At 42.6% G+C, this 15649-nt stretch overlaps 1 protein-coding gene across 6 annotated transcripts in view; it reads right to left on the bottom strand.

Moving 5' to 3' along the window:
- The window catches only part of LOC129816490 (LIM and senescent cell antigen-like-containing domain protein 1), a 74286-nt gene that overhangs the window by 5466 nt on the left and 53171 nt on the right, over window positions 1–15649 (bottom strand). For all 6 annotated transcript variants that reach the window (XM_055871035.1, XM_055871037.1, XM_055871036.1 and 3 more), the window contains exons 3-8: window positions 10050–10116; window positions 9666–9786; window positions 9254–9403; window positions 1472–1622; window positions 494–586; window positions 128–176 (exon numbers count right to left, since the gene is read on the bottom strand). In XM_055871035.1, coding sequence (XP_055727010.1) covers window positions 128–176; window positions 494–586; window positions 1472–1622; window positions 9254–9403; window positions 9666–9786; window positions 10050–10116 — 631 coding nt within the window. The remainder of the gene's footprint in view (window positions 1–127; window positions 177–493; window positions 587–1471; window positions 1623–9253; window positions 9404–9665; window positions 9787–10049; window positions 10117–15649) is intronic.

The following is a 15649-nucleotide window of genomic DNA, read 5'->3' as shown; positions in this document are numbered from 1 at the left end:
ACAATGACAACATGGCGAAAGCAGAGACAGTCTGGTTTCCAAGCTACAAGTAGTTTATAAAACAAATATGACATATTCCATTCAATATTCGTTTGACTGTATGTGATGTTAGGTGATAATATCTTACCATCACCCTCAATGACACGGTTGCAGTGGTAGCAGACATCTCCAAAGAGCTGTAGGAAAGGAGAGAGTCAATAGCCAGGCACGCAATTCACTTTACATATTACAATGTCTTTACTCTTTACTGTATTCTTCAAGACAAGAGCCATGCAATTCACTTCACAGTCTTCATTTGTTGCATTGCTACATTTGTACTTCCACCACTAGATGGTCCCATAAAACTAGCCAAGACTGGAGGTCACATTCAAATTATATACAGCAAGATGCAATCACTCAAAGGCTTGCTTAAAGATAAATAAAATACAGTGCTGGATTGGAATGAGTTACTATGTAGAGACCTTGGGCTGTGTGCAGCCTTCCCCTACATTACCTGGTTGTAGTGAGTCTCACAGTAGGCCAGTCCTTTGCGTTCGTAGTGGCGATGGCCCAGGAAGGGCTTCTCACACTTAGCACACACAAAATGCTGCAAACACACACAACATGGCCCCACACAACAGGTTAGTACAGACAGACCAGCACAGGTCAGTTTAATCCATATCAGTCTAGTTTAGTTCAGACCTATTAGGAGACAGACCAGACCAGTCTCGTCCCGTCTGAGATGAGTGGGTTCAGAGGGCAGCAGCAGGGCAGGATCGTCCCGTGTGGAAGCACTCACCTCTACAGACAGACACAGGAGGAGCCTTGTTTGTCTGGGAGGTCCACCCGGAGGCAGAATGCAGCACAGACCAGACAGAGAGCAGGACAGAATGCAGCCAGGAAGGGTCTCCCATTAGTCACCCTAACTAACTCCTCACCATGTTAAAGTGTTTTTCACAGTAGGTGTGGTCCTCACGCTCGTAATACGGGGAGCCATGAAACGGACGCTCACACAGAGCACATACATGGCAGCAGATATATGAACAGAGGAATGTCAGAGGGAAAGAAAGAGGAAGGATATCCTCCATTCTGACATAGTCCAAACACGGCCACAGAGATGATAGGAAAGCAGGGTAGAAACAGAACCACATACAACCTCCCATGAATACATTTCTACTGTGATGTTCTCAGGAATCATATAACTAACTCTAACAATGGGAATTCCAAACCACCTGTTGTATAATAGGAAATAATAGTAGTTCAGCGACAACGACATACAAAGCAGTACATACCAAAGATCATAATATAATAATAATAATAATATTGTAGTAATCACCTCATGGCTACAAAATACCATAATCATACACAATACATTACTATCTGAATGTTCCATAACATTGCAACCTCCTGAACAGGTCCATATTGTAAGAGTGATGTCATCATTTAATTAGATTTCTTGAATAAAATAAATATTTTAAATGTATTTAACTACCTCGACGTGCCACTGCTTGCCCATGGCATTGACCACGCGGCCCTCGATAGGTCTCCTGCAGGCTCCGCATATGGGAACGCCCATCTTGTCATGGCAGGGCAGGCAGTACAGCTCTCCCTTCAGCTCCCTGGCATCAGCCGTCAGTTCCTTACTAGGGGGGAGAGGAAGGACAAACCTTATGAGCATCAACAACAGCTGTTAGTGGGGTGGTGGTTATTTTGTTCTGAATTCACAACACAAACCAAGTGGCGGTGTTGCATAGAGGAATTAGTCGTCTGCAGACTTCCTGAATGAATATTCACCATCACAACTTCTACTTCAAGGACAAGCTGACAACTGTAGCTTTGTTTAAGGACAGGCAGTCTTAAGGGATAGGTTTGGTTAGGTTGGAGGTGCCTCTCAACTGCTTTTAACTGTCATCTAAAAGAGCTACTGCGATAATCATTCTTCTATCATCAGTCCCTCTCTCCCTACTCTCTTCCTCCTCCTGTCACGCCCTGACCTTAGATATCCTTATTATTCTCTATGTTTGGTTAGGTCAGGGTGTGACTCGGGTGGGAAAGTCTATGTTTTCTATTTCTTTGTTTTTGGCCGAGTGTGGTACCCAATCAGAGGCAGCTGTCTATCGTTGTCTCTGATTGGGGATCATATATAAGTTGTCATTTTCCTTTTGGGTTTTGTGGGATCTTGTTTTCTGTATAGTGTCTTAGCCTTAAAAAACTGTGCACTTTCGTTTTTGGTCTTTGTTATTTTGGTGTCATCAATAAAAAGACGATGTACGCCTACGTCTTGGTCCACTCTTCATTCTACAAACGAGAGCCGTTACACCTCCTCCCTCTCTTCTCTCCTTTGGCTTACTTGTACAGGGGTAAACTCTACTAAACCCAACCTTGAGAAATCCTATCCTGCTACAGAAAACATACCCTGCCTATAGCAGCTCTGTGGAGAGACCATATCTACATGTACATACTACCTCAATCAGCCTGACTAACCGGTGTCTGTATTGTAGCCTCACTACTTTTAGAAATTTGCTACTGTATATAGCCTGTCTTTTTACTGTTGTTTTTATTTCTTTACCTACCTATTGTTCACCTAATACCTTTTTTGCACTATTGGTTAAAGCCTGTAAGTAAGCATTTCACCTGTTGTATTCAGCGCACGTGACAAATAAACTTTGATTTGATTTGATTGTATTTCAGAATTTCATTGTCTACCACTGACAGGCTATAGTATATGAGAAGGGCTTACCAAGAAAAACTTCCAAAAGGATAAATTCAAGGTAGAAAGGACTTGGAGCACTCAACAAAAAAAGCAGAGATGTATTTTTATTTTAGCTCACTAATCCATTGTACAGGATGCAAACAAGTGACTGATGTTTTGCCATCAAGCTGACATCACCTCAGAGCGACCTGACTATGGCACTTAACTCCCATGTATAGCCTAGTGGCCCTTTGAGACACAACAATATAAGAAAATAATAATGATGATATGTTTCAAGCTAAATGGCAAATTATAACACAATAATACTAATAATAACAGAAATAGTGTGTCTCGTTAATCAATAGGCCAGTTCAATATAGATGATATTTGGGTGTCTGAATCCAGAGACACAAAGACCCCAAAAAATCAAGGCAACAACATTATAGAAACGATGACAGTGAAAAATCATCTTAGACCCTTAGGATCCACAGTGTCTGAGTACTGCCAGAATGCCTCTGTTTTAGTTTACATACAATGTCACCTCCTCTTGGTGAAATGTGGTTGTGTTCATGGCTACAAAGAGCAGGAAGAGCCATGGTTGGCTTCTACGCAGTGGCGCGCAATAGCATAGTCCGTGTTTTTATTAGGAATAGCAGCCGTGTTTAGAATGGCAATGCAGTGTTTAGAAACTATAATGCATCTGGTATTTCTGATATGAGAGAACAAACGACTGTCAAAAAGAGCCCTCTGTTCCCACATACAGTTGGCTGACAGAACATGATTTTGCTAAACTGCCCCGCAATACTCCTAAACAAGGCAGCTAATCTCAGTAATGATGAACAAAACGCTTTAAAGGAACTGAAAGACAATCCAGATATTGTGATAGAAATTGCTGATAAGGGAGTGTCTATTGTGTTATTAAGCAGCGAACAATAGAAGAGTGAGGTCTATGCTCAACTCTGACACTAAGTTTACATTTAAGTCATTTAGCAGACTCTCTTATTCAGAGCAACTTTCAATAGTGAGTGCATACATTTTCATTTTTTTTGTTATGTCCCTCTCCGTTGCAACCCCACAGACATAATAAAAAAGGATATAGTTTAATTGATAACGCTCTTTCAGAGGATTTGATAATAGAGGACTTTCTCATTACGCTGCGCCCAGCCTGTCTAGTTTATTATGGCTTACCGAAAATACATAAAAGTATGGAAAACAACTCCTATACTTCCTCTAGTGTCAGGTAACATCTTGGTTACACTTGACGTTAGCTTAATTAGCCTACTCCTGTCTATACAGAAATAAATAAAATAATTCAAATATGGCTACAAAAGCATGATTTGGCCACAGAGGATCACGAGCATTGCCTGCAGTCGGAAGGATAGGCAGAGCGTGGCAAATAGACCTACATGATTGTTAGGTTGTGACTGTAAGTAGTAGCCTACAGGCCCAGCCCGGCATATCGCAATATTTCTACATACAATCGCAGGAAAACATTGTTTGGAAAGCAAATTGTTATTGCTGTAAAGATATGTACATTGTGACAACATGACCAATACTAACGTTTTTTTTACCACCTCAGAACAGGTTAGGAATACAAAATCAAAAGCTTCATTAATTGTAACAACACGAATGTCATATACAGTTGAAGTCGGAAGTTTACATACACCTTAACCAAATACATTTAACCTCAGTTTTTTTTTTTACAATTCCTGACAATCAGAGTAAAAATTCCCTGTTTTAGGTCAGTTAGGATCACCACTTTATTTTAAAGAATGTGAAAAGTCACAATAATAGTAGAGGGAATGATTTATTTCAACTTTTATTTCTTTCATCACATTCCCAGTGGGTCAGAAGTTTACATACACTCAATTAGTATTTGGTAGCATTGCCTTTAAATTGTTTAACTTGGGTCAAACATTTCAGGTAGCCTTCCACAAGCTTCCCACAATAATTTGGGTGAATTGTGGCCCATTCCTCCAGACAGAGCTGGTGTAACTGAGTCAGGTTTGTAGGCCTCCTTGCCCGCACACACACTTTCAGTTATGCCCACAAATGTTCTACAGGATTGAGGTCAGGGCTTTGTGATGGCCACTCCAATACCATGACTTTGTTGTCCTTAAGCCATTTTGTCACAACTTTGGAAGTTTGCTTGGGGTCATTGTCCATTTGGAAGACCCATTTGTGACCAAGCTTTAACTTCCTGACTGAGGTCTTGAGATGTTGCTTCAATATATCCACATAATTTTCCTGCCTCATGACGCCATCTATTTTGTCAAGTGCAACCAGGCCCTCCTGCAGCAAAGCACCCCCACAACATGATGCTGCCACCCCCGTGCTTCACAGTTGGGATGGTGTTCTTCGGCTTGCAAGCCTCCCCATTTTTCCTCCAAACATAACAATGGTCATTATGGCCAAACAGTTCTATCTTTGTTTCATCAGACCAAAGGACATTTCTCCAAAAAGTACAATCTTTGTCCCCATGTGCAGTTGCAAACCATAGTCTGGCTTTCTTATGGTGGTTTTGGAGCAGTGGCTTCTTCCTTGCTGAGCAGCCTTTCAGGTTATGTCGATATAGGACTCGTTTTACTGTGGATATAGATACCTTTGTACCGGTTTCCTCCAGCATCTTCACATGGTCCTTTGCTGTTGTTCTGGGATTGATTTGCACTTTTTGCACCAAAGTACGTTCATCTCTAGGAGACAGAACACGTCTCCTTCCTGAGCAGTATGACGGCTGCGTGGTCCCATGGTGTTTATACTTGCATGCTATTGTTTGTACAGATGAACGTGGTACCTTCAGGTATTTGGAAATTGCTCCCAAGGATGAACCAGACTTGTGGAGGTCTACAATTTATTTTCTGAGGTCTTGGCTGATTTCTATTGATTTTCCCATGATGTCAAGCAAAGAGGCACTGAGTTTGAAGGTAGGCCTTGAAATACCTCCACAGGTACACCTCCAATTGACTCAAGTGATGTCAATTAGCCTATCAGAAGCTTCTAAAGCCATGACATAATTTTCTGGAATTTTCCAAGCTGTTTAAAGGCACAGTTAACTTAGTGTATGTAAACTTCTGACCCACTGGAATTGTGATACAGTGAATTATAAGTGAAATAATCTGTCTGTAAACAATTGTTGGAAAAATGATTTGTGTCATGCACAAAGTAGATGTCCTAACCGACTTGTCAAAACTATAGTTTGTTAACAAGACATTTGTGGAGTGGTTGAAAAACGAGTTTTAATGACTCCAACCTAAATGTATGTAAACTTCCGACTTCAACTGTACATGCTGAAATGCATCTGCGGGGCTGCTTTAGTTGGTCAAACTAAACAAGAATTTAAACTCCTCATCGCAGAACATAACGCCTCGATCAGCCGGACAGCATCATTGCATCAATGCAGCGTAATAAATTCTGTCGTCAAACTTGTTTTATTAATACAAAATTGTTACTGGATATATGTGCAACAAAAGTTCAACATTCACCTTTTGGTACAAATTCTGTCAAGTCTAGCATACAATTTGATGCATACATTGAATAAATCCAACATATGCACCACACAGAAAGCACTGTGCTGCATCTGCAACGCAATGCTGCAAGGCAAACACAGTGTTACATTAGATATTAATGTACATTTTAATGTACTTCTGTTGTACCAAAACGCAAAAATGCTGCTGGTCAGATCGAGGTGTTACACCTTGATCACACAGCACCGATAGTGTCTTTGCGCAAAATAGTAAGCAGCATCATCTGTATATGTGTGCAACAAAAGTTCAACATTCACTTTGCTACCATTTCTGTCAAGCCGTCTAATCATACAGTTTGACACATACGTTCGATAAATCCAACGTATGCACCACACAGACGGCCCTGCAACTTTAATAATACTGTGTAATACGGTGTGATCAAGGCACAAGGCTGCTATATTCCTAATAAAAACACGGACTACGCTAATGCGCGACACTGCATACCAGCCAACCATGGCTCACCTTCCTCCCTGTGCTCTGTAACCATAAAACACTTCCACATTTCACCAAGAGGAGGTGACATTGTACGTAAACTAAAACAGAGGCATTCTGGCAGTACTCAGACACTGGATCCTAAGGGTCTAAGATGATTTGTCACTGTCATCGTTTCTATAATGTTGTTGCCTTGATTTTTTGGGGTCTCTGTGTCTCTGTATTCACAGACACCCAAATATCATCTATATTGAACTGGCATATTGATTAACGAGACACACTATTTCTGTTATTATCAAATCAAACTGTATTACCTTACAGTGAAATGCTTACTTACAAGCCCCTAACCAATAATGCAGTTTAAAGAAATAAGAGTAAGACTAAGAAATAAAAGTAACAAATAATTAAAGAGCAGCAGTAAAATAACAATAGCGAGGCTATATACAGGGGGCACCGGTACAGAGTCAATGTGCGGGGCACCGGTTAGTTGAGGTAATTGAGGTAATATGTATATGTAGATAGAGTTATTAAAGTGACTATGCATAGATGATAACAGAGTAGCAGCGGTGTAAAAGGAAGGGGGGGCAATGCAAATAGTCTGGGTGGCCATTTGACTAGATGTTCAGGAGTCTTATGGCTTGGGGGTAGAAGCTATTTAGAAGCCTCTTGGACCTAGACTTGGCGCTCCGATACCACTTGCCGTGCGGTAGCAGAGAGAACAGTCTATGACTAGGGTGGCTGGAGTCTTTGACAATTTTTAGGGCCTTCCTTTGACACTGCCTGGTATAGAGGTCCTGGATGGCAGGAAGCTTGGCCCCGGTGATGTACTGGGCCGTACGCACTAGCCTCTGTTTTTATCCTTTATTCAATTGTCTTTATTTTTATTTTGTAGCCATAGGAAGTAAGCCATGCGTTTGTATCTTAAGCTATCCATACTTCTGTTAATACAGCAGTTGCCATACCAGGCAGTGATGCAACCAGTCAGAATGCAATCGATGGTGCAGCTGTATAACCTTTTGAGGATCTCAGGACCCATGCCAAATCTTTTCAGTCTCCTGAGGGGGAATAGGTTTTGTCATGCCCTCTTCACGAATGTCTTGGTGTGCTTGGACCATGTTAGTTGGTGATGTGGACACCGAGGAACTTGAAGCTCTCAACCTGCTCCACTACAGCCCCGTCGATGAGAATGGGGGCGTGCTCGGGCCTCTTTTTCCTGTAGTCCACAATCATCTCCTTTGTCTTGATCACGTTGAGGGAGAGGTTGTTGTCCTGGCACCACAAGGTCAGGTCTCTGACCTCCTCCCTGTAGGCTGTTTCGTCATTGTCGGTGATCAGGCCTACCACTGTTGTGTCATCTGCAAACTTCATGATGGTGTTGGAGTTTGCCTGGCCGTGCAGTCATGAGTGAACAGGGAGTACAGGAGGGGACTGAGCAAGCACCCTTGAGGGGCCCCTGTGTTGAGGATCAGCGTGGCGGATGTATTACCTACCCTTACCACCTGAGGGCGGCCCGTCAGGAAGTCCAGGATCCAGTTGCAGAGGGAGGTGTTTAGTCCCAGGATCCTTAGCTTATTGATGAACTTTGAGGGGACTATGGTGTTGAACGCTGAGCTGTAGTCAATGAATAACATTCTCACATAGGTGTTCCTTTTGTCTAGGTGGGAAAGGGCAGTGTGGAGTGCAATGGAGATTGCATCTTCTGTGGATCTGTTAGGGTGGTATGCAAATTGGAGTGGGTCTAGGGTTTCTCGGATAATGGTGTTGATGTGAGCCATTACCAGCCTTTCAAAGCACTTCATGGCTACAGACGTGAGTGCTACGGGTTGGTAGTCATTTAGGCAAGTTACCTTAGTGTTCTTTGATCACAGGCACTATGGTTGTTTGCTTAAAGCATGTTGGTATTACAGACTCGGACAGGGAGAGGTTGAAAATGTCCGTGAAGACACTTGCCAGTTGGTCAGCGCATGCTCGAAGTCCTGGTAATCCGTCTGTCCCTGCGGTCTTGTAATAATAATAATACTATTATTAGTATTATTTTGTGTTATAATTTGCCCTTTATCTTGGAACATATCATCAATATTATTTTCTTACCTTGTTGTGTCTCAATGGGCAACTAGGCTATAAATTGGAGCTAAATGCAATGGTCAGGTCACTCTGAGGAAGACGTCAGCTTGACGTAGAAATGTCAGTCACGTGTTCCATCCTGATCGATGGACTAAGGTGAACTAAAACATATCAATCTCTGCTTTTTTTGTTGAGTGCTCCAACTCCTTTCTACCACAAATGAGTATTTTTGGAAGTTTTTCTTGGTAAGCTCTTCTCATGATTTTTGTCATTGTTGTTGAGCACCCCTCCTTTCCTTTGTTTGCTGAAGCGAAGGCCCACCTGAACTGTAGGCTACAGTGCATGTGTAGGTTGCATACAAGCTGTGTAGAAGTTGAGTAAAGATTTGGCAGTGGTTGTATTCATACCACTAGGTTTATGTAGAGGGTGTGTGACGTTTGTGTGGTGATTTAGCAGTGTTTGGGTTTAGGTTGAATGCAGGTTGTATAAATATAGTTTTTTGGTTGAGTAGTACTTGTATATAGGGTTTGTGGTGTTGTTTCTAGATTGCTTGCATGAGTACCCGCAGTTGTTGCAGTTGAAGTGGTCCGGGTGGTAGGGGTCGTTCTTGAACAGCAGCGGCTGCTCCTCGATGATGGCGTGGCACTTCTGACAGATGTACTTCCCCAGACCACGGGCTTTCTCACGGTTATGACATGGGCGACACAGGTGTCTGAGGGAGAGAGATAGAGAGTGATATACATGTTGGTAAAGAGAGCTCAGCCTGACCCAGAGGCTGAAATAATGTTGCTACATTAAGACTACAGGAGGGTGTTAACAGTGTGTGGGATTTCTCCTTGCTTTATAAAAGCTATGCAGCGGAAAAGTGGCTGTCCCCTATCCCATGGTGTCCCCTATCCCATGGTGTTCAATCAGTAATGGCTGATGGTAATGGTAATGGTAATCAGTGATCTAGTCCATGTCTCTGGACTGACCTGCCGGCGTTCTTGACGAAGCCCACGTCAGCCAGCACGGCCTGGCAGAGGTCACAGCAGAAACAGTCAGGGTGCCAGCTGTTGTTCATCGCCTTGATCACACGGCCAATGATAAACTCCCCTGGGAGGAGGAGATAAGGGACAACACACTGGCAAGAATATAACATCCCCCATGCACACACATATCCACCAGTTAATATAGAGAAATAACTAAAGAAAAAACTCTTGGCACAAGAAAGCAATTGGCGATAGAAGTCTACCCAGTTGTGCCTAGGGCTCAAGGTGAGGGAAGCAGGGTTAAAGTAGACCAAATATGACCTTAAGCTTCAGACAACACCACCAGTGTTAATAATTCTACTGTATAGGTGCAGTTCCTGTACTCACCACACTGGTGGCAGCAGGGAGCAAACAGCATCTGGAAGTCGTGCTCGCAGTACTTCCTGCCCTCAAACTGCAGAAGAAGAGAACAAGCATCAGAATTAGTCAATGATTCGAACATACCGTAGCCATATATAGACCTGTACGTCTACAGATCTGTCTGTGGCTATGATCTCCCTTTCGGGGAACATCTCTGGGATCCCTAGGGTCAGCTGGAGATGTGTCTGGCCTCCTGTCTGTTCTGCTGCCCCTAAAAAGCCAGTCAGACAGAGACAGAACGAGAGAGAGAGTGGGATAACTAAGAGACAACCCACTGGGTACCGACATCATTTCTACATCTAGTTTTGATTTACATTTGGTTGAGTTGTCATCTAACTTGAATTCAACCTGAAATCAATAACAAATGTCACCACGTCATTGTATTTAGATTCAAAGTTGAGTGAAAAATAATACATTGACGACTTTTTGCAAATCCCAAAAATGTTCTACGTTGATTCAACGCCATCAAATGTTTTTGTTGCCGTTGAAATCACGTGGAAACAACTTTGATTCAACCAGTTTTTGCCCAGTGGGAAGCTTCTAATGGGCCAGTAATGCATTAGGCTGAGTGCTGTGAGGTTGGGAGTCGATCCAGTTAATACACTTTACCCAATATCAAATTTGTGACAGGAGGTGAAGGTGTCTCCACCCTTATCTTCTTATATTACCACCCGTACCAAATACAAATACTATCATATTCTGTTGTTTTCAGCATGAGGGCCATGTAAGCAAAGTTTGTAATACATCTAATTTAAAGCTGGAATCCGCATTTGGTGAAATAGTGCCACTGGTCGCCCTGGGGGCACTTGTTATTGTTTTTGTTTATGAAAGGAGGAGAGGTGTACTATAGTCTGCTGTTCTATCGCACGTGCAATGATGTCCGAGCGAAAAAAACTGAGTTTGTTGTTTGAAGTAACATCTTTGTTGTTGTATCGCAAACAGACGTGGCAGTTCCACCACTATAGATTCCAGGAGGCTAACACAATAAATGTTTCTAGGACAAGGGGCTTGGGTTTACTTCAGGCTAGACACTGTTGTATAGAATGAGATGGGTAAGAGTGACAGGGATAATAAAGCTGTATTTACACAGGCAGTCAATTCTGATCCTTTGCACAATTATGGGCAAAAGAGCTGATCTGATTGGTCTAAAGACCAATTACAAAAAAAAAAAAAAATCAGATTTGGGCTGCCTGTGTAAACATAGTCTAAGTAATGTTCCTTCTAATTAGTTGGGGCACTGAGCAGAAACTGGAACGTTGTGAGAATGTTGTGCAACTTCTGGCACACGTTTACAGTGAACACTGAGGCTGTACCCTGTACAGTTATTTGAGCATAATGTAGGCCTACCAACAAAACCAGTGGAGCAAATGGAAATAGCTTTTGATTTCTATGATATAGCCTACAGTAGCCTATATGTGTTCAACGCAGGCCTACATTGCATGAGACTTTTAAAAATGTTTTTACACGAAGAAGGGCTTGACATGAATGAATTATGTTTTACTTAGGTCTGTAACACCTTGGGCCAAATAGGTGACTGTAAATTGCTTTGCATTGTGTTGTATGATGCAATAAACTACTTTACAAAATACTATGTATTGTTATTACCATACAGAGAATTAAACAATGTAGGCTACCCCTCTGCCTATTTGCTTATTTGCATATTCAAGCCTGTCTCAAAATACAACACTGCCCCTTTAAATAAGACAAGCTTTTTACCTGACTGGCTTTTCAAAGACAGCTTGAAATGTAGCCTGCACGTTTTGTGCTCATGTAGGAAGCAGTAACTACACATTGCTGACCTATACTTATCTTTAACTGGGCTGATAACTCGCTAACTTGCAAAGAATACAAACAAAAATGCACACGCTCTGATCTGAAAAATGCATTCACTCACGGGTGATTGAAAGACCGCTCGTGGGCTACCCCGGTCAGTGGCGACCAATCATTGGTGTAATAAATCCGCATACAAACATGGTCCTTTTTTGTTTTCTTGAGTAAGGCAGCTCCAAAATGCAGGTGTTTCAGCCTAGCTCTGCTTTCTGTGGTGGTGGTGGGGCAGCCAGTGGAAAATACAGAGCGTAGGGGTCGGTAATGTTCTCTAGTTGCGTTGTGATTGGCTCAGAGTTCTGTCACTCATGGGGACACTATGTCACCGCAAAATCTAAGGGTAGAGCTCGAAAATTCAAGCCCCTTGGGTGCTGCCATAGATTTACATTAGAAGTGCCCATCCAAGAAAGCTCAAGGTCATTGGCCACAGATAAAATTGTCAAATCATGTTATATCTATCGTTGCTTTGATAATGTCAAGATCATACTTTCAAAATCCTAGCTAGCAAACAGTCATCATCATGAATCAAGTTGACAATCTACTGGCAAATAGTTTTCAATCCTTGTCATATGAAGAAAAATTATAAATAAAACGTATCGGACATAAACATTATACAAGTTTGAAATTTCAAATTCAACAATGAGTAGTTTGGAAGGAATCAGTGGCTAACTGAAAGCTTTGCAAAGTGTTTGGTTCTAAGAATATGAAATGTTACTTATTCATGAGCAGGGAAGCGATTCCATGTGACAGGCATTGATAAGGGGAGACGGGTGGAGATCTTAGAAACTAACAATGTCACTGAGGGAGAGAGGGTAATGTATAACGTTTACATTATGTCAGGATATGTTATTGTTAGCCATCAGGGATCCTCTGGGAGGAGAAAAGACACAGTCTGGTACCAGTCACCATGACAGCCTTGAGTTGCGGAGGAGTGAGCACTTTGGGTTAGAGGTCAGGTTAGATGAAGTGAGGAAGGAGAGATATCAATAAGGTTCTGTCTAGCAACAGAGATGCATTGGCTGTTTGGTTGTGGAGGAGGAGACTCAGCATAGGAGAAAGGGTATATCAGTGCTTGTGTGAAATATTATTTTGTCTGAATTACAGCTATAACGACACTTTGGGAAGAATTAAACTTGGTTAAGCTTGTCTAGTGTCCGTGAGTTATTTACTCTGTGTCACGACTTCCGCCGAAGTCGGCTCCTCTCCTTGTTTGGGCGGCGTTCGGCGATCGACGTCACCGGCTTTCTAGCCATCGCCACTCCATTTTTCATATGTCAATTTGTTTTGTCTTGCTCCATACACACCTGTTTTTCATTCCCCAATCAATCTACATCAAATCAAATCCAATTTTATTTGTCACATACACATGGTTAGCAGATGTTAATGCGAGTGTAGCGAAATGTGTGTGCTTCTAGTTCCGACAATGCAGTAATAACCAACAAGTAATCTAACCTAACAATTTCACAACAACTACCTTATACACACAAGTATAAAGGAATGAAGAATATGTACATAAAAATATATGAATGAGTGATGGTACAGAACGGCATAGGCAAGATGCAATAAATGGTATCGAGTACAGTATATACATATGAGATGAGTAGGGTATGTAAACATGTATTTGGCCCTCTGTTTCCCATCATGTCTTTGTGTGTAATTGTTTCATGTTATGTGGTGTTTTTTTACGCGCTTTACTTTTGTTATGTTCTGTGTTTTGAGCACGTTTGATTTATGTAGTGCTCTTGGTTTTGGAACAAAAATAAAAGTGTGCCTGTTAACTATACTCTGCTCTCCTGCACCTGACTTCGCCTCCCGTACACTTCCTGACACTCTGAAAAATGTTAACCTAACAAAAGCAATCACTAGCCTGCTATTCAGTGGAGAGGGTGTGTGGTCCAAGTCTGGGTTTAAGGGTCTCTTTTCTAAGCTTAAAAGGATAAACATTCACTAGTAACACACCATGGGCCAGAAAAGGTTGAATACATTGGTCATGCTGTCAATCCAGCATGACTTCTGCCGCGTTCAAAACAACTGGAAACTCTGAACTGGGAAATCTCAGACTCAGTGAGTTCAAGACAACTGGGAACTGAAAAAAACTAGCGCCGACTGGGAAAATAGCGTTTGAGCAGTTATCCAACTCGGAACTCCAAGAACTCAGGCTTCTTTCTAGAGCTCTGACCTGAAGATAACTGACGTCAGGATTCAACCTTGTTTTTTTCCCGAGTTCCAAGTTGTCTTGAAAGCACCATAAATCCAGAGAATTCCAGACTTTGATGACAAAGTTTGATAACAAAATGTGACCACAAGAAGGACCACTGCCACACCTTCCATTTCAAGTGAGCACAGAACAAGGCGAGTCCAAAAATGTCTTGTATGTGTAACGGATGTGAAATGGCTAGCTAGTTAGTGGTGGTGTGAGCTAGCAGCCTTTCAGTCGGTTACGTCACTTGCTCTGAAACCTGTAGTGGTTCCCCTTGCTCTGCAAGGGCTGCGGCTTTTGTGGAGTGATGGGTAACGATGGTTCGTGGGTGACTGTTGTTGATGTGTGCAGAGGGTCCCTGGTTCGCGCCCGAGGTCGGGTTGAGGGGACGTACTAAAGTTATACTGTTACATTGATGCTGTTGACCCGGATCACTGGTTGCTGCGGAAAAGGAGAAGGTCGAAAGGGGGGTGAGTGTAACGGATGTGAAATGGCTAGCTAGTTAGCGGCGGTGCGAGCTAGCAGCGTTTCAGTCGGTTACGTCGCTTGCTCTGAAACCTGTAGTGCTTCCCCTTGCTCTGCAAGGGCCGCGGCTTTTGTGGAGAGATGGGTAACGATGCTTCGTGGGTGACTGTTGTTGATGTGTGCAGAGGGTCCCTGGTTCGCGCCCGAGGTCGGGGCGAGGGGACGTACTAAAGTTATACTGTTACATATGCTACTGCATAATGATATAATATGCCAGGGAGATATTTATACTGTAGCTAAGAAAGTAATACTAAGTGTACCAGACTCACATCAAACATCTCCAATCCAAAGTTAAATCTAGAATTGGCCTCCTATTTTGCAACAAAGCATCCTTCACTCATGCTGCCAAACATACCCTCGTAAAACTGACCATCCTACCGTTCCTCGACTTCGGCGATGTCATTTACAAAATAGCCTCCAATACCCTACTCAATAAATTGGATGCAGTCACCATAGCAGCACCCACCTGTAGCACGCGCTCCAGCAGGTATATCTCTCTGGTCACTCCCAAAACCAATTTCTCCTTTGGCTCCCTCTCCTTCCAGTTCTCTGCTGCCAATAACTGGAACGAACTACAAAAATCTCTGAAACTGGAAACACTTATCTCCCTCACTAGCTTTAAGCACCAGCTGTCAGAGCAGCTCACAGATTACTGCACCTGTACATAGCCCATCTATAATTTAGCCCAAACAACTACCCCTTCCCCTACTGTATTTATTTATCTATTTTGCTCCTTTGCACCCCATTATTTCTATTTCTACTTTGCACATTCTTCCACTGCAAATCTACCATTCCAGTGTTTTACTTGCTATATTGTAGAGAGGGAAGAGGGTCTGATGGTAGAGAGGAGAGAGGGGTCTGATGGTAGAGAGGGAGAGAGGAGAGAGGGTCTGATGGTAGAGAGGGAGAGAGGAGAGAGGGTCTGATGGGAGAGAGGGTCTGATGGTAGAGAGGAGAGAAGGGTCTGATAGTAAAGAGGGAGAGAGGAAAAGGGTCTGATGGTAGAGAGGGAGAG

This window comes from Salvelinus fontinalis, chromosome 19, assembly GCF_029448725.1.
Source record: "Salvelinus fontinalis isolate EN_2023a chromosome 19, ASM2944872v1, whole genome shotgun sequence".
In the NCBI taxonomy this organism is placed as follows: domain Eukaryota; kingdom Metazoa; phylum Chordata; class Actinopteri; order Salmoniformes; family Salmonidae; genus Salvelinus; species Salvelinus fontinalis.
The sequence above is the reverse complement of the archived record's forward strand: the minus strand, read 5'-3'. Positions and strand labels throughout refer to the sequence as shown.